At 39.8% G+C, this 18383-nt stretch overlaps 1 protein-coding gene across 1 annotated transcript; it reads left to right on the plus strand.

The window, feature by feature from the left end:
- Positions 1-6198: 6198 nt before the first annotated feature.
- pip5k1ba (phosphatidylinositol-4-phosphate 5-kinase, type I, beta a) lies at positions 6199-17747 on the plus strand. Its single transcript, XM_078794231.1, has 14 exons — positions 6199-6432; positions 8526-8656; positions 8722-8925; positions 9195-9325; positions 10465-10582; positions 10681-10833; positions 11414-11710; positions 12399-12583; positions 13631-13711; positions 13806-13854; positions 13928-14012; positions 14091-14225; positions 15338-15422; positions 15495-17747. Exons 3-14 carry the CDS (start codon positions 8854-8856, stop codon positions 15595-15597), a joined length of 1494 nt encoding a protein of 497 aa, XP_078650357.1. The 5' UTR covers positions 6199-6432; positions 8526-8656; positions 8722-8853; the 3' UTR covers positions 15598-17747.
- The last annotated feature ends 636 nt before the right edge of the window (positions 17748-18383 follow it).

Raw genomic sequence — 18383 nt, forward strand, 5'->3', positions numbered from 1 at the left:
AGTAGAAAATGCTAAATCGCATATATCGCAATATATGCCCCACTTCTTTCTTTATATTCTTCAGTGGGTCAGAAACTGATGGGGCTAATGCCAAATGACAACTTTGTTTCTCATCCTTGACACAATACCTCCATTCATTCCATCCCTGTGGATGTGCATGCCCACTGGCTCCATGTAAAAACTTGTGTTTTGATTTCTGCCCATGACATATTCCTTAATTTGCAAGAACCCTGAGGTAGAATGCCAGCATTGACCTTTTGCTGTCAAGAAAATTAATCTCCTTTCATCGGAGACTCTGTGTTTATGATGCGGCAAAATCTTTTTTCATCAGTGTCATTAGGCCTATTTTAGGGGGATTCAGCCCCCCTAAATAATTTGATATTTTTTATTGATTTTTTTTTAGTTCTTCAAACAAATTTTAATATTAGTCAATAACAAAACAACTGAACTCAAAATACAAAACAGAACTAGACCCTCACACTACCACCACCATATTTTACTGTTGGTATGATGTTCTTTTTCTGATGTAATGTAATGGGGGACACACCTTACACCTTCCAAAAAGTTAAGCTTTTGCCCCATGACACCACAGTATTTTCCCAAAGGTCTTGGGGATCATCAAGATGTTTTCTGGTAAAATTGAGACGAGCCTTAATGTTTTTACCAAAAAAAAAATCTCTATCTCCCTATTTTATATAATAGGGCAAAAGCAGGCTAATAAGCAAGCCAATAAGAAGGCTAATACTAACCTACTACTACTAGTAGTAGTAGTGGTAGTAATATTCAGAAGAAGAATGATGATGATAGTCATAATAACATAATGGTGATTATTATATAATTGATCACTGTCCACTAGACAGAATGGTTGCAGAGCTTGAGCAGCGGTTTTGCAGTGTAGATTGTGTGTACTTGGTGTAAATGTAATGGTGGCCTAAAACAATTGAGTATCCCTACTAAATCTGTCCAAAAGTGGGAAAGTTATATGCTGGTTCTTGTTCGTTGTTTGTTTTGGGGATTTTTAGGATTTTTTTGAATGTCTGCTACATTCATTCATATCCTGTGCGCACCCCCCGTCCTAAGAACCTGAGCCGTCATCTAAATATTATATTGCATGTTTGTTTAAATCTGTGGTTCAAAGTATGTTCTTTTTTGCTGTGAGAAATTATCCAATATCATTTTTTATTATCATTTATTAATAATATTCTGCAAATATTACGCCATTGTCGAGTGTCCGCGGTATGAAAAACTGGAAGAGCAATGTAATATTCGTCCGTGTGGCAACACGTAGCTGATTGCATCGTTCCTCCAATAGACTTAGTGATGCACGTGAGGTGGTTAGTGGTGTGCGGTAAGATTTTCCAATGTAAAAAAAACATGCCGTGGCTCAAAAAAGTATGAAAAAACTGCCTTAACGTGTTGGCCAGCTTGAGAAGGTACTGGATGAGCGTCTTGCTCACTGTAGTGACTCGACGCGCCCACAAGATGTAAGTAAAGACCAAATCATATCCATTCGAAAGGTGCAGTTTTTTGTGCTATATAGCCGTATGAATCTGAGTATCTCATCTCACGCACGCAGCAGATCGGCAAAACGCCTTTGAGATGTAATTTTAATTACTATTATAATATTTATTGTATTTTCCACATTGTTTCCCCTACTTTCACTCATCACTCACGTGTACTCTGGTAATTGCGCATGCGTCATGGGCGTGGGTGTAGTGTAAAATAATGTATACTGTATGCCTTGGCTCAATAAGTGTTGGAAAACACTGTCGACATAAATTTGTATTTACCACCATCTAGTGGCCACTTACTGGAATGCAGCCTCCACATAATTAAAGCCTATAAACAAAACCTCATTTATTCACACATGTATTCTGAATAGAGTTGTGCACAATTAAAAAAAAAAAACAACACCACTAAAAATGATGTTTTACACACATTGCTTCTTACTTCTTACTTGTTTGTCAAGGTTCAATTGGTAAAATAAGCCCTTCCAATGACAGAGCCGTACATTTTTTTTGTGTAACCATTGAATAATCCTACTTAGATTGTTGTGTAAACCTGCTGTCTTGCTTCACTATTTGTACCACAAAGGTGCCTTATTCGTACATCACACAATCATAACTACACACTTAAACTTTAAACATGCTACCAGCATGATTCACAAATTGTGCTTCTATTCATGCAGTTAAATAAGAAAAGTAAGCATACATGTGGAAATTGTTTTTTGCAGGTATTGAATGCTTAAATGTTTTAGCTCTTCAAACTAATTTTAATATTAGTCAATAACAAAACAACTGAACTCAAAATACCAAACAGAACTAGACCCTCACACTACCACCACCACATTTTACTGTTGGTATGAAGTCCTTTTTCTGATGTAATGTAATGGGACACACATGCCCCATGACACCACAGTATATTCCAAAAGGTCTTGGGGATCATCAAGATGTTTTCTGGCAAAATTGAGACGAACCTTAATGTTCTCTTTGATCAGCAGTGGTTTCCATCTTGGAACTCCGCCAGGCAGGCTGTTGTTGCCCAGTGTCTTTCTTATGATGGAGTCACAAAAACTGACTTTAACTAAGGAAAATGAGGCCTGCAGTTCTTTGAATGTTGTTGTGGGGTCTTTTGTGACCTCTTGGATGAATTGTCACTGTGGGGTCACTCTTAGGGTCATTCTGGTTGGGCGGCTACTCCTGGGAAGGTTCACCACTGTTCCATGTTTTCGCCATTTGTGGATAGTGGCTCTCACTGTAGTTTGCTGGAGTCCCAAAGCTTTAGAAACGGCTTTCTAATCTTAAACCAGATTACTGCGATGCTCTTAGCAGATGGATTTTTAATTTAAATATTAATGTATTCAATCAGCAAACTTGATTTGTGAAAAAACTACAACATTTAAGGTAATATAATAATATCAACAAAATATTACAATTATTCCTTGTTATGACTTATCGTTTGAGCCAAATAAAGACATCAATCTCATCACACTGGTGGCCACAAAGCATGACATGATCAGGGAAAAAAAATCAACAAAATTCTGTTGATCCACCCTGGTGTGTCTTCTATATGGAAAAAAAATAAGATTTTATTCAAATATTCATTGTTTTCTGTACTATTCATAACATTAAAGTAGTTAATCTAAGCAAATTAAATACCTGAAATCAATGTTGTTATGTCTTATGTCTCTGCAGAATACCTCAAAAAAAGTATATTTTTTGCTTTTCTGGTTCAAACACTTTGTCCTGCATTTTATAAAAGAGCTAATCTGTGGAGCTAATCTCTGGATTTACTTGTTTTTCTTCCACATCACATTCCATCCACTGCACTGTTAAATGACTATGTTTAGTGCCAACCAAGTCACAATAACAGCATACAAGTACAATAGCTCTCAGTGCTGTGGATATTTGATATTAACGGGTGGTATTGGAACATAAGCCCCAAGAATAGCAATAAACATGAGTCATTGAGATGCCCCGATGTACCCCTGCGATGTACCCCTCTGATTTCAGATCAACATTTCCCATAAAAGTTACTGCTGCAATTATTAAATTCAGCTCCAGAGCCCTCCCTTTTTTAAATTAGATTACATTTCCTGTCTTGAAGGGAACCTATTATACTTATATTATTATTACTATTATACTATATATGTTGTTATATTCATATATATGATAAAGGATGACAAAGCTTCAAATAATGAGATTTGCACATTTGGAAGTGAGCCCTGAAAGTTTTTCAGTATGTGGCCCTCAGTAGAAAAAGTTTGGACACCCCTGAACAAAAGGTATACGTATTATATGAAGTCAAAAACCAAAAAGCATTTTTGGGTTTTTTTTCCATTTACATTATTTTTTTTGTTTCTCCGTTGTTATCAGTCCATCAGGACATTATTTGTTGGTTATTTCCTTGTGTTATGCATACTTGTTTGGCAGGATTTAAAGCAGAAGGCAAGCGTTTACTGCTGTGTTCAGCTTCAAATAAAATGACATAAAGTCCTCAGGATGCTTTATAAAATTATTCAAAGAAATCAACTTCAATAATTCAGTGTGTTGAATCACAGTATACATATGGATAAGCTCTGAATATGTATTGAATGATATCGGTTTGAGTCAAAACATTCTGAAAAAAAGATGAAAGGTGTGTGTGTGTGTGTGAGTAGTGGAATATGTTTCATTCACAATATTGTGGAAGTCAAACCCGCAAGGTGACGACATGAGAGGGGAAACTACAGAGGATTTCACTCATTCTTGTTCTTGTAATCACCGACAGGCGCGTGTATATTTTTAGTTTCATTTTTAAGGAAACTATTTTTAGGTTGCACGTGACTTCACACCCAGTCGTCATCGGCTACAGCAGTTGGGAGGCAAATAAGCGTATTCATAGCTCATGTAAAATGAGTGCGAAAATTTGAAATACAGTTGTTTGGAAAAGTGTTTGATTCTTATTTTTAATGTTTGTCACACTGTCACCATTGTCCTGTGTTTATTTTGTGTAAATAATAATTCAACAAAATGGTGGCATGGTGGTCAAGTGGTTAGCGCGAAGACCTCACTGCTAGGAGACCCAATGTTCGATTCCACCCTCGGCCATCTCTGTGTGGAGTTTGCATGTTCTCCCCGTGCATGCGTGGGTTTTCTCTGGGTACTCCGGTTTCCTCCCACATTCCAAAAACATGCTAGGTTAATTGGCGACTCCAAATTGTCCATAGGTATGAATGTGAGTGTGAATGGTTGTTTGATTATATGTGCCCTGTGATTGGCTGGCGACCAGTCCAGGGTGTACCCCACCTCTCGCCCAAAGACAGCTGGGATAGGCTCCAGCACCCGCCGCGATCCTCAGGAAAAGCAATAGAAAATGAATGAATGAATGAATTCAATAAAATGAGCTCGGCAGCTGTCAGGAAGTCCTCGGGAGCGATTGAGAGTGTGACCAACCACAGCGGAGTGGGCATACTTGAAGAAGGGTTAGGGATGGAGTAAATTAAACAGATTGTTGAAGCGGGGAGCAGTAAATCCATGCAAATGCTGCAGAAAGAGGTGCAGAATCTGGAAGATCCAGAAAGTTTTGTGTGTGTTATCGTTTGTATCTGCTCTATAGGAGTCCACAAGTCAATACATAGGGACGAACAATTATCATAATAGGTCCCCTTCTATATTTTGACTTTATTCTCGTGAAATTACAGATGTTTTTCCATTTACGCTCTTGTACTTTTTCAAATGTCTGATGTTTTTCTTGTATATATTGTATATGTATTGTATTGTATGTATTGTATATGTGTATTGTGTATTGTATGTATTGTATATATATATATTCTTCTCTTAATTATGACCTTATTCGCATAAGATTTTGACTTTATTCTTATAAAACTGTAGCTTTTTCCACAACCTAATTATTTTATCTTTATATTTTGTCTCTTTTTATCTGTTTCTATAGCTTTATAACTCAGACAAAAGAGAAAGATGTGTGTTCATGTGTCATATACAGATTATGGATGATGGAGAAAATAATAATAGAAAATGTTTAGATGACATACTAACAATTTATTACACTATGGATATATGCCATACATCCCAAACAGGAAGTCATGCTCTATGTTGTTACACTAACAACGTCATGTCTCGGATTCACTGACCGATATCAGCTGTTGAACCTCAATGGTGACACTGATCAGGCATAAGATTGAGATACTAAAATATTTAGGAGGTACAAAGTCCAAACTGTGATTAAAAGGCTGCTGCGTCAACTTCAGCTCCTTGCGGATGCTTGTGTTGAACATTCATTCAGTTTCCGGCATGACAATGTTTACTTATCGGACAAGGAGTGCAAACAAGTGAAGGAATTCAATGTACTTCCCATCAGTGTATTTTCTTTGGAGTACCAGTACTCAAAGAGATGTGTTTCCAGCAACACTAGCTCAGTCTGACTAGCCAAACAACCATCACAGATTAATGAAAACTTGTTCATATAATTTCAATACCACTTTATACCTCTTTATATACTGTAAGTGCGCAGTAAGATATGAGCAAATGCTGAAGATGGGAAATAAAATCGTATTTCTTTGTCAGGTGTACAGTATCCTCCCACATTCCAAAAACATGTTTGTTAGGTTAATTAAAGTGTAATTGTCTGTAGGCGTGAGTGCAAGTGTATTGGTGTGTGTCTCTCTCTATACGTATATATGGCAGTGAAGGTGGCGTGAACTCCAGCTTTCCATAAACCTGGATAGGACAATGGATGGAAAAATACAAGGTAAGGCTATGAATGCTTTCGCCTTCCATTGACACCTCTTGTGACCTATAAAGTTGAACTAGTAGGCGGAGAAACATCAGAGGGAGAGGGAGGAAGTGGTGAAGAAGCGCTAAGGTGAATGCAGTGTTTGGTTTATGACCACAATCATCGCAGAGTTTGTATCGGCTCACCTTGCCTCTCAAGGTAAGACAGCATTTGTTCTTGAGTAAAACTAAAATAACTTTACATAAAAGTGCTGTTAGTTTCCATGTCGCACATGATAACGATCACTGTCTGACAACCAGAGGGAAACCGGCAGTAGCGTAGCAAGAGGAAATAAACACGCCATAAAGAACCGGGGCAAGTAATCATCATTCTGCAAAAGAATCCACATTATAGTTTCATTTTTAATTTAATGCATTAACATAAGTACTCATGTGCCAGTGTGACCGTTATTAAAAATGAATATTTTATGGTCACAGTTGTTTCAATCAGGTGTGCACGTCACATTGCATTTAAAAAAAATACAAAATCCTTTTAAATTCTTAAATGATTTACTTTAAAGCAAGTCCACCATGAATATGTCAAGATTCCTCTAATAAAGAGCTTGATTGCAGTTGTTGCTGTAAAAATAAATCAGAAAGGGGGTAAACACTAAAATAACTTAAAACGGCTGTGAGTTTCTATGTCGCACATGAGATGCTGTGGTATGACCTTAAAAAGGCGCTTCATGCTAGAAAAGCCTCCAATTTGTCTGAATGACAACAATTCTGCAAAGATGAATGAGTCAAAATAACTCTAATAGAGAGCTTGATTGCAGTTGTTGCTGTAAAAATAAATCAGAAAGGGGTTAAACACTAAAATAGCTTTCCATAAAACGTGAGATGCTGTGGCATGACCTTAAAAAGGCTTCATTCTTGAAAAGCCTCCAATGTGGCTGAATGACAACAATTCTGCAAAGATTAATTGATCAAAAGAACTAATAGAGAGCTTGATTGCAGTTGTTCCTGTAAAAAGAAATCAGAGAGGGGGTAAACACTAAAATAGCTTTCCATAAAACGGCTGTGAGTTTCTATGTCGCACATGAGATGCTGTGGTATGACCTTAAAAAGGCGCTTCATGCTAGAAAAGCCTCCAATGTGGCTGAATGACAACAATTCTGCAAAGATGAATTGATCAAAATAACTCTAATAGAGAGCTTGATTGCAGTTGTTGCTGTAAAAAGAAATGAGAAAGAGGTTAAACACTAAAATAGCTTTCCATAAAACGGCTGTTAGTTTCTCTGTCGCACATGAGATGCTGTGGTATGACCTTAAAAAGGCTTCATGCTAGAAAAGCCTCCAATGTGGCTGAATGACAACGATTCTGCAAAGATGAATTGATCAAAATAACACTAATAGAGAGCTTGATTGCAGTTGTTGCTGTAAAAATAAATCAAAAAGGGAGTAAAGACTTTTTCACAACACTGTATACGTCACATAGAGAACAACCTGAAAAACATCAGATCAGCACAAACAGTCCTTTCATTGGACTGGATCAGTATTTATGTGTGCAATCAGGCAAAATAGGGATTTGTTTTTGTAACAAAAATCCCTGTATTGGTAGACTTTGAACTAATCATAGGTCACGCTAAGGTCCTTATATTCCTAAATCCCATGTTTTTCAATGACATCACGGTGTTATGTCATGTTCGGGTTTGCAGAGGAAACCTGACACAAATGTCCTCAAGCTGTTCAGGCCATTCAGGGTACAGTACAGTCGTATAGCGGCTAATCTCTCTTAGTATGAAAAGAAACATTGACCTCCAAATGTCCTTATGAAACACTTTTGTTCACCACAAGTCAATGTCGCCAGTCAATGTGAGTTATGTCGCCAACAATCAAGTCCTGCTCCGCAGTGTTCCAGCACGATGTATGAGTGGATAGCACGTAGGACACACAGTCAGGAGATCAGGAAGACCTGAGTTCGATTCTCTGCATGTTCTCACCATGCGTGCATTCCAAAAACATGCTAGGTTAATTAGCGACTCCAAATTGTCTATACCATTACCATAAATAAACATAAAATAGGCTGCATAGCGGATGAGTGGTTAGCGTGCAGGCCACACAGCTAGGAGACCCGACTTCGACTTCGAGTTCCAAAAACATGCAAGGTTAATTAGCGACTCCAAATTGTCCATAGGTATGGATGTGAGTGTGAATGGTTGTTTGTCTATATGTGCCCTGTGATTGGCTGGCGACCAGTTTATCCACCCACTAATTCAAGCACTGTTTCCTCTCTATATTGTTATAAAACAGGGGGATTGGCTAAACAATCCTTCTCAACTGGGATCAAGATGGATTTGTGAGCTAAAGACAAACTCAAATGCTGAAGGACCCTCAGAACACAGAAAGCTGGACCCAGGACTGACGGCTCTGCAAAACTCCAAGTGGGTAGTTGCAGTATATGGACTTGTTTTGTGGATGACTCTACTTGAATCTTTTCTCTACACAGATGCTATACGAGAAAATGCAGTGCCAGTAATGTCAGTTCAAGGTCAATAACAGCATCATTGAGGGGAAAGAGGAACCTCATCCAGGAACAACATCCAGACTTCCCCCTTGTAAAGGTCTACCAGTACGGAAGATGTCAGCCAGTAAGACAACCAATGCAGGAAGAAGAACTCCAGTCTTCAAGGTGTCAAAGAATATTAAAAAGGTAAAAGCACATACCACAAAAATTGATACATAAACATGAACGTCAGCAAAATCGGTATTTATTTAGCTGTTTTGCCTCTGAATGAGAAATGTATTACCCAATTATTACCCAATTAATGTGTGTTTAGGAGTAGTAGCAGTATATGTCGCAAATATAATCTTATTCAGGGCTATGTAAAGCCAAGCGCCAGCCTGATGCTGATTCACACATAATTACCTCCTGCTTGCAAGTGGAAATAAATGGCTTAAGGATTGTTATGGTTCTTTCAGCCGACAGCTGCTGCCCTGAAAGGTGCCATTCAGCTGGGCATCGGTTACGCTGTGGGAAACCTCAGCTCCAAACCTGACCGAGATGTTCTTATGCAAGACTTTTCTTTGGTGGAGAGTGTCTTCTTGCCAAGGTACTTTCACTTCAACACAAACCAGAAGGGATATGTTGCCTGATTGTTGCCAAGCGGACCAGAGAGGATATTTTTGTCATGAAAATTAAATGTGAGGAAAAATTTCCATAGAAAAAAATGGAAAATATGTGAGTTTCTTGGGAAAAATGTGAGGGTTCACAGGTATGTACCGGCATAATAATATTCAATACAAACACTATATGAAAAAATATCTGAAAATATCGGATCGCTAACCATCAAGCTAAAAGTCCATACTGTCGCTAGGCTATAGTGTGGTTCCCATCATACTCTTGCATCCATGACATAGTATTGCGTCTTGTGTCGTTTGCTTTGTTTGTGATAAAAATAGCATTAAAAAAAACACCTGCAACATGTATTTTTTAAGAAAAAAAGAACTGCTCCTGGATGCACGTTGAGTGGTTAGCGCGCAGGCCTCACAGCTAGGAGACCAGGGTTCAATTCCACCCTCGGCCATCTCTTTGTGGAGTTTGCATGTTCCCCCTGTGCATGCGTGGGTTTTCTCCGGGTACTCCAAAAACATGCTGGGTTAATTGGCGACTCCAAATTGTCCATAGGTATGAATGTGAGTGTGAATGGTTGTTTGTCTATATGTGCCCTGTGATTGGCTGGGGACCAGTCCAGGGTGTACCCTGCCTTTCGCCCAAAGACAGCTGGGATAGGCTCCAGCACCCCTGCGACCCTCGTGAGGAAAAGCGGTAGAAAATGAATGAATGAAGGAATAAATTATATTTCGGCTGCATGGTGGACGAGTGGTTAGCACCAGGCCTCATAGAGTTAAATTCCACCCCCGGCCATCTCTGTGTGGAGTTTGCATGTTCTCCCCCGTGCACACGTGGGTTTTCTCCGGGTACTCCGGTTTCCTCCCACATTCCAAAAACATGCTAGGTTAATCAGCAACTCCAAATTGTCCATAGGTATGAATGTGAGTGTGAATGGTTGTTTGTCTATATGTGCCCTGTGATTGGCTAGCGACCAGTCCAGGGTGTACCCCGCCTCTCGCCTGAAGACAGCTGGGATAGGCTCCAGCATCTCCCGCTTACCCTCGTGGGGATAAGCGGTAGAAAATGTTTGAATGAATGAATGAAGAACTGCCGTGGATAATTGTGTTTGTTCCACAGTGCGGGCAGCAGCCTGACTCCAGCACATCACTACCCAGACTTCCACCTGAAAACATATGCACCTCTGGCATTCCGCTACTTCAGAGAGCTCTTTGGTATCAAACCAGACGATTACCTGGTATGTTTGGGCACACAGTTAGTTGAGTGTTACATTTCTTATTCTTACCATCATTATTTCATCATGACAGCGTGTTGAGAGATTATTATGATTCACAGTACTCCATCTGTAACGAGCCTCTGATCGAGCTGTCCAACCCGGGTGCCAGCAGTTCCTGGTTCTACCTTACAAGTGATGATGAGTTCATCATCAAGACTGTGCAGCCCAAAGAGGCGGAGTTCCTGCAGAAGCTGCTTCCTGGCTACTACATGGTGACAACACATTTCCTGGTTCTAGTATTTTTTGATGTGTCAGAAAAAACATATAAAAAAGTAACATATGACATTCCTATCAGCAGTGTAGTACAATGACCACTTGGTCCCCTAAGTCCAGTTCTGGTTGGATTTTAGTGATGTGGAACATGGTTCCAGATAGTCACGAGGGTTACACAAGTAAGTAAGTTACACAAGTAAACAATTTTGTGATGTAAATGGATGTTCTGAAGCCATATTGTTTGTAACACCTTACTTGTGTAACCCTAGCGTCTACCTGGAACTACATCTTTCGTCACTAAAATCCGAAAATGGATGGATGGAAGACATATTATTGAAAACCGATATTTCCCATTTTCCGACAGCTTACTAAGTCAGAAAATGTGTCTTTCCACAAGCAGGCAGAATGGGATGTAACAATCTGGCTAATTTATCCACTATCAGGCCAAATGGTTCGTACATAACATCTGTCAGCATGTCAGAGACGTGTTAAGTATAATGTTTCCTTTAACTGTTTATCTTTGGAATAACATAACCTTTTCTTGCCAAAATAAAATGATGTTTTATTTCCCAAATGTAGAACCTGAACCAGAACCCAAGGACGTTATTGCCGAAGTTCTATGGCCTTTACTGCATCCAGTGTGGCGGTTTCACTGTCCGTGTGGTTGTGATGAATAATGTGCTGCCACGTGCCATGAAGATGCACTACAAGTACGACCTGAAGGGCTCGTCGTACAAACGCCGTGCCTCGCACAGGGAACGCACCAAGTCTTCGCCCACATTCAAAGACTTGGACTTCCAGGAGCTACATGAAGGCTTGCTGTTTGATGCGGAGACCTACAACGCATTAATGAAGACTCTACAGAGAGACTGCAGGGTATGTTGCATCAAAGGGAACCTATTGTTTGTTAGAATGTTGTATTCTCGTGTTAAATGATGCCAAAGTTTCAGATAATGAGGTTTGGAAGCGAACCCTGGCAGTTTGGGGATGGCTCTGAATAGCTAACACCAGGAAGTTACCAGTGTACCCGGGAATGCAGGCAGTTTTCTCTCCTCCCATGCCAGTTTTGGTCTCCAATTGGTCTCACATCACATTGTGGTATAAATTAAAACAGTTTTGGAAATTCAGAATGCAGATTCTGGAAGATCTAGAAAGCTTTCTGTGCGGGGTTATTGTGTGTAGCTGCTCTATAAGTCCACAACTCAATACAAAATGGTCAAAAACTGAGCATAATAGGTCCTCTGCAGGATTTCATTTTTTTAATTAGCTTTATTTGATTTCTCTAGTGTGGGCATTTAATGGAGGATTAAGGCTTAGTACAACCAAATACCAAATGATCACGTGGGATTGGACCTCACTGTATTGCACAACAGTGCTCAAGGAAGTCTTTGTTTTCAAGTATAATTCTGTGACATCATTGCATAGCCGGGAGGATTGGTGCTTGGTCGTACTGTACTTTGGTATGCAGTTGCAGATTAAGTCCCCTTAATTTGGATTTGCCGGTTCTGTCAAACTATTAGGCCACCACATTGTCAGAACCACCTTAAGGAAATCTTTTTTGTAGGTTCTAGAGAGCTTCAAGATCATGGACTACAGTCTTTTGCTGGGGATCCACGTTTTGGATTGCAAACTGTTCAGCAGGGGGAGCAGATGCGACAGCAGAAAAGGACAAAAAGTTCTCTACTCGACCGCCCTCGAGTCCATCCAGGGGACTGTGAAGGACCCAGAACCAGTGGCAAATGACGACACGTGAGGAAACTTTGTTTTTTTCTTTTTTTCCGAAACACTAAGTACAATACCATACAGATCACTGCTCTTCGCAGGGGTTACCTTCCAGTACAACCCGTAAAAATGTCTATTTTTAACACACACCCCAGCCCCTTCTACTCCAAACTCGGAGGTTAACCCTAACCTCCAATTTCCGATCAACATTTGCAATAAGAGTGACTGTAATTATTACATTCAATTCAACTCCTGAACTTTCCCTTCTCTCTTCACTATGCCTCACACACTTAGGAGACCAGGGTTCAATTCCACCCTCGGCCATCTCTGTGTGGAGTTTGCATATTCTCCCCGTGCATGCGTGGGTTTTCTCCGGGTACTCCGGTTTCCTCCCACATTCCAAAAACATGCTAGGCTAATTAGCGACTCCAAATTGTCCATAAGTATGAATGTGAGTGTGAATGGTTGTTTGTCTATATGTGCCCTGTGATTGGCTGGCGGCCAGTCCAAGGTGTACCCCGCCTCTCGCCTGAAGACAGCTGGTATAGGCTCCAGCAGTAGAAAATGAATGAATGAATGTTTAGGTACTCGCTAATAATGAATATGAATGAATATGAATGATATATAATTGAATAATGTGCGTTCAAGGACCGTATAACAAAGTACAAAATCTCAACCCTTGACAAAAACAAAAACAACATTATCAGTGAAGCATAAAGACATAAGCATATAACAAATGTGGGCTTGTTAACTTTATTACCAACTTATGCTGAATGCGATTTTTCCTATTTTTTGGAGAAAAAACTTTTTTTGGGGGGGACAAAATCCTGAATGATAAATGTGCAGGAATCATTTATACTGTTCCCGTCACACATGGGGTCTCAAACTCAACTAACTGGGGGCCACTGAAGGTAGAGTGTGGGTGAGGTCAGGCCGCATCAAATATTTAGTCTGCAATTTTTTGGTCCTTTATGGTTTCAGATTGACTTCAGTTTGTGACCTAAGAAGAATATTCTGTTTACTGCATCCCAACGCAAACTATGCGGATTAATTTTTCAAACATTTTCATTTCAGATTGGGTGGAATCCCTGCCAAACATAAAGATGAAAAGCTGCTAATCTTTTTGGGAATCATTGACATCCTTCAATCGTACAGGTTCACAATCACACACATCCTTTTCATAGTGTTCCTTTTATTGTGTATACTGTACGCTGTCGTACAGGTTTAATTTTAGTATTTTGATTGACAGGTTCATTAAGAAGGTGGAACATTCCTGGAAAGCACTTTTACACGATGGGGTATGGACAGTCACATGTTTCTTATCGTTTTGTTTATTTGTGTATTTATCTGATAGACTTCTTTGTTTTGCAGGACACCGTGTCGGTTCACAGGCCTAATTTTTATGCGGACAGATTTCTGAAATTCATGGGAACGGTCGTATTCAAACGCATCCCTCGTAAGTAGTTCTGCAGTCAGCGTTTGAAGCCGCTATATACTGTATAATGGTTTTTACAGAATGGGTTTTGTTCAACAGACTTAAGAGGAGCCTCTTCCAAAAGGAAGAAGAATTCTTTTGGTGCGGTTCGGTCTGCCTCTCAGGAGTTGCCATCTCTGCAGAAAGTGAAGAAAGAAGAGGAGAAGAAAGCTCAAAGCATGGAAAACCTGGATGGTAAGTTCATGCATCAAGGAAATGCTTCAATGAATTAGTGTATTTTTATAGAATAAAGGTAATTTATTGTGTCGGAATGCTTAGTGAGGCTTCGGTATGGGTGGGCAAACTGCTACCCGAGGGCTACATCAGGTCCGCCAAGCATCTTCAAATTCCTTTTTGTAAACCATAAAAATAGTCAGATGCAATCTATAGATTGTACAAAAAAGCGACACAACACATCAACTAGGCTTGTCACAATGATGGATATATCGATCAAATGTTAAAAAAAAAAAAAAAAAAACAAGGTCAGTAATTATGAGCCATGTTAGTCTCTCTGTGCTACACAGGCTGGATGACATAAGGGTTCACTTTGTATGTGTTTGAACACATTGGCTCTATATTAAACGAACACATCTTCTCAGCTATTTGTGCTTGTAGCACAAAACCTAATTTACTTTGTCACCTTAAAATCACAAATACTTCAATTTGCTGATATAGTTCATCTTCAAACAGCTAAAATAATGCATAAGGCTAAAAACAACCAATTAGCTAAAAATGTCATCCAATACTTCTTTACAAGAGAGGAGAAATATGATCTCAGGGAAGAAGTACATTTGAAATCACTATCACTATATTGGCAATGAAAAAATAAAAAAAAACCTTAAACTGTATTATGGAAAGCAGGAAGTGAACAAATGTAACAGTTACTGATTGTAAAAGTACCAGATGGAGGGGTAGGATTTAATAAGCTTTGCTTCTTCCTACTCCTTTTGGACATGTGGAACAGTGAACTGATTATGTGATGCATTCAATTGTAATCTGATGCATGTTCAAATGAAATAAAACCATTACCATATAACATAAAGCCAAACTGTTCATGTTTTTGTTTTGCATGTATTGAATGAACTACACTGAATTAGTTCTAGCATCTTTGATGCACAAAATGTAGCCCTCCACTTCCTAAAATTGACCTGTCGCTGCCCATTAGACACCACTGACTTACTGCAGATTGTTGATCCTGATCAAAAAACAACAGAGAGAATAAATAGGCCCAAACTGTGAACCACCAGTAGGCAGGGCTAACCTTATATTTCATGCCTATTGATTCATCTCTTTCTTCCGTCTTCCAGTTTCCAGTTTATCCAAGCCAGCTGATCTTCTGCCAAGGGCAGTAGTTTCTTTCATATCTACTGATGAAGAGCATCTTGAAAACAGGTAGAGTCCATGCTTTACTTATTAGCACGATGACATGCTCTTGGATTTAGAATTCTATTTTTATTGCTGCAGTAAAGACAGACGGGCTTCCAGTTCAACGATCGCACTGGATGATCCTTTGCCATCCCTCACCAGAAGCCAGTCAGACACTGAACTGGATGTCTACTTGGTATGAAAAATACAGAATATGCTGTATCTACATGCATGCCTTTTTTCAAGGATTTGGCCCCAACCTTTTTTGGGGCAACGGACATACAAGACATCCCTGCTAGATGAATGGAGGACAGAGGGATACGCTGCAATATAGTTGGAACCTATCACAACGGCAAACTAAAAGGAAACTATTTGCAGTAGGAGTGTCCAAACCTGTTTTCTTTTAATTTTGTAAAAGGAAAAAAAAAACTTATTGGCAGGGCGACCAGTCCAGGATGTAACACAGCTGGGATAGGCTCCAGCATACCCTAGTGAGGACAGGCGGTATAAAAATGGATGGATGGATGGCTAATAAAAACCTGTTTGATTATTAGTACCAACATTTCAGCTTCTTTTTATATTTTGCCTTTTTGCTCTATTTTTGCTGTTTTATGGGTTTAATTCTATTTCAACATTGTGCCAATACAATTCTTAAGGCACCCGGGGGTGCAAATGAATGACATTTGCAGGTTGACCAACTGAGTAGTACTCACACTATGGTTCTTAATTATTTTGCATCAAGCCCCCGCCTTCAGGCGACAGTCATTTTTTCACGCCCCTCCCCCTAAATTGAAATACAATTGAGAACCTGATATTTATTCATAAACACAATGTAACAAGTTAAGTTTATTAGCTCAATTTTTAACATTTAAGCAAGATTTAAGCTCAGTCCTTGTGACTTTTTATTTCAGTCATTTTTATCATTTTTTTCCGCCATTCCCCTGATGTCTCCTTCATTTTTCTTTTAGTTTATGTCAAAAATGTCTCTATCACTGATCCACAGTCAGCTCTGTACACCAGCGGTCCTCTTCTCCTGGGTTGAACAGACAGCCTGTTCATTAGTTTGAGCATTGCTGCCACCTAGCTGGAGGATTGTGTATCATTCAAGCATGAATACCATACATGCAGGCAATGCATGAAGACACTGATACCAAAAAAATCACTTATGAGTGCAGAGGTTTAGACTTATACAATGGCTGTAATGCAACCACTGTGTGCAGACTCATAATGATAACAGCCACCTTTATAAAATTAAAATATAAAGACAAATGTCAGGCCCGCATGATGTGCAATGTGGTTTCCATCCTGGTTGTGGAACACTTGTCCAGCTCTGTACAGGAATTCTAGTATCAGGATCTTGTTCACTGGCGTGGGAGATTAATTGACGGAGCTTCTGCAGTGATGCAATCGCTGTACCGGATCACTGTGATGAAAAGAAAGCTGAGTCAGAAAGCAAAGTTCTCACTTTATACCTATAGATCTACATTCCTACGCTTACCTACTGTATGTTCACAACGTTCGGACAGTACCAGTGACCGAAACAGCAAGGTTACGGATACAAAATGTATTTCCTCGTTTGGGTCGCTGGACTTACCTTAACAGGTTAGATGAGAATCTTGGTCATTTGGGAGGAGCCAATTGAGTTGGTTGGAGCATCTAGTCTTGACGCCTCCTGGACTACTCACTGCTGAGGTGTCTCGGTCATGCCCAGCCAGGAGGAACCCCCCCTCAATCTCTCCGGTGGAAATGGCGAAAATGGCCAGATTCAGGGAAATATTGTCTTCTCAACTGAGACTGCTGCCCCCACAATCTAGACTTGGATAAGTTGAGGAAAATGGATGGATGGAAGGCTTTTATTCACGTAAAAAAGGTGGAAATGGAGTCCCCAAAAGCAATGCACATCCAAGAGATCTCCAGTCTACGTACACGTTTTGTACCTAGGATGGCAATGTAAATGGAGTTTAAGTATACATGAGTCAAAACTTCTAAAATATACACCTAAGTCACTCACGCTGTACACAGTATTTCATTCCAAGGGAGGCAGTCTCAATGAATGCTGCTTAGTCCATTTCATAGGAGCAGATCCTTTCACATGTTCAAAGATACCATCTACGTACGTATGTTCTTGATGATGGTCGCAACGTTTGAATGACATGGACTGTGCATGGAGACAATACTGGCCATTGTTTCGCCACTTTTCCATGTTTCTAAACGTGTATTAATACAAAAACCTTGTGACTTCACAAAGGGCCAAAAGATCAGACCCACTGAACAAGATCAGAGGGGTCTTGAAAAATTTTACTTTTTTTTTTTTTTTACACACGTGGCACATCAACAAACATGATTGGGACAGCTACAGTGAAGAAAATAAGTATTTGAACACCCTGCTATTTTGCTATTTCTCCCACTTAGAAATCATGGAGGGGTCTGAAATTTTCATCGTAGGTGCATGTCCACTGTGAGAGAGATAAACTAAAAAGAAAAATCCAGAAATCACAATGCATGATTTTTTAACAATTTATTTGTGTGATACAGCTGCTAATAAGTATTTGAACACCTGAGAAAATGAATGTTAATATTTGGTACAGTAGCCTTTGTTTGCTATTACAGAGGTCAAACGTTTCCTGTAGTTTTTCACCAGGTTTGCACACACTGCAGGAGGGATCTTGGCCCACTCCTCCACACAGATCTTCTCTAGATCAGTCAGGTTTCTGGGCTGTCGCTGAGAAACACGGAGTTTGAGCTCCCTCCAAAGATTTTCGATTGGGTTCAGGTCTGGAGACTGGCTGGGCCATGCTAGAACCTTGATATGCTTCTTACGGAGCCACTCCTTGGTTTTCCTGGCTGTGTGCTTCGGGTCGTTGTCGTGTTGGAAGACCCAGCCACGACCCATCTTCAATGCTCTGACAGAGGGAAGGAGGTTGTTCCCCAAAATCTCACAATACACGGCCCCAGTCATCCTCTCTTTAATGCAGTGCACTCGTCCTG

This window comes from Doryrhamphus excisus, linkage group LG10 (genome assembly GCF_037039965.1).
Source record: "Doryrhamphus excisus strain RoL-2023G ecotype Guam linkage group LG10, RoL_Dexc_Guam_v1.1, whole genome shotgun sequence".
Lineage (NCBI taxonomy): Eukaryota > Metazoa > Chordata > Actinopteri > Syngnathiformes > Syngnathidae > Doryrhamphus > Doryrhamphus excisus.

Bases quoted from the DNA above. Each gene is read 5' to 3' on its own strand.
- pip5k1ba (XM_078794231.1), top strand. From the start codon at position 8,854: ATGTCAGCCAGTAAGACAACCAATGCAGGAAGAAGAACTCCAGTCTTC. The intron at 14,013-14,090 runs GTAAGTAGTTCT...TTTGTTCAACAG, and splicing joins CGTATTCAAACGCATCCCTC to ACTTAAGAGGAGCCTCTTCC. The intron at 14,226-15,337 runs GTAAGTTCATGC...TCCGTCTTCCAG, and splicing joins AAGCATGGAAAACCTGGATG to TTTCCAGTTTATCCAAGCCA.